Raw genomic sequence first — 479 nt, 5'->3', positions numbered from 1 at the left:
GCCATGCAGATCGTGGACATGGCCACGGGGAAGGGGCTGGCTGGCATAGTGAGTACCTCAACCGGGTACCTGACCTCTGTGCCTCAGTTTCCCTGTCTGTAAAGCATGGGTGCGTTGGGAGTGACCCTGTGTGCTCACTGGCAGGTTCCCATCGCACATCCTGCTCTTCCTCGCAGGTCAATGGGCAGGCTCTCAGCAAGGCTTTCGTACCCCAGACCAAGCCCTGGATCGCCCTGGCCAGGGCCCTGGGCATGGTGCTGCACACGGTGGGCAAGCAAGTGCAGGGCAGTGTGCAGGTCTGCACCCTAGGTGAGCCGGGCAGGCTGCACCCCATGCCCGGGCACAGGGACGCTGATGGGTGGGCAGCACACAGGGGCACGCGGGGACCCGCTGGGCTGGGTGGATAGGAGGAGGGATGGGTGTGCGGCCAGGGGGAGGGATGGACGGGAGGGTGGTTGGATGGGGGGGGGGGAGGATGG

General features: G+C 65.8%; 1 protein-coding gene across 1 annotated transcript in view; it reads left to right on the top strand.

Annotated features, from left to right (window-relative positions):
- The window catches only part of PHGDH (phosphoglycerate dehydrogenase), a 5,512-nt gene that overhangs the window by 3,767 nt on the left and 1,266 nt on the right, over positions 1-479 (top strand). The window contains exons 6-7 of the mRNA XM_009320696.1: positions 1-48; positions 177-399. Coding sequence (XP_009318971.1) covers positions 1-48; positions 177-399 — 271 coding nt within the window. The remainder of the gene's footprint in view (positions 49-176; positions 400-479) is intronic.

Source organism: Pygoscelis adeliae, unplaced genomic scaffold (assembly GCF_000699105.1).
Source record: "Pygoscelis adeliae isolate BGI_AS28 unplaced genomic scaffold, ASM69910v1 Scaffold402, whole genome shotgun sequence".
In the NCBI taxonomy this organism is placed as follows: domain Eukaryota; kingdom Metazoa; phylum Chordata; class Aves; order Sphenisciformes; family Spheniscidae; genus Pygoscelis; species Pygoscelis adeliae.
This window is presented reverse-complemented; position numbering and strand designations above follow the sequence as displayed.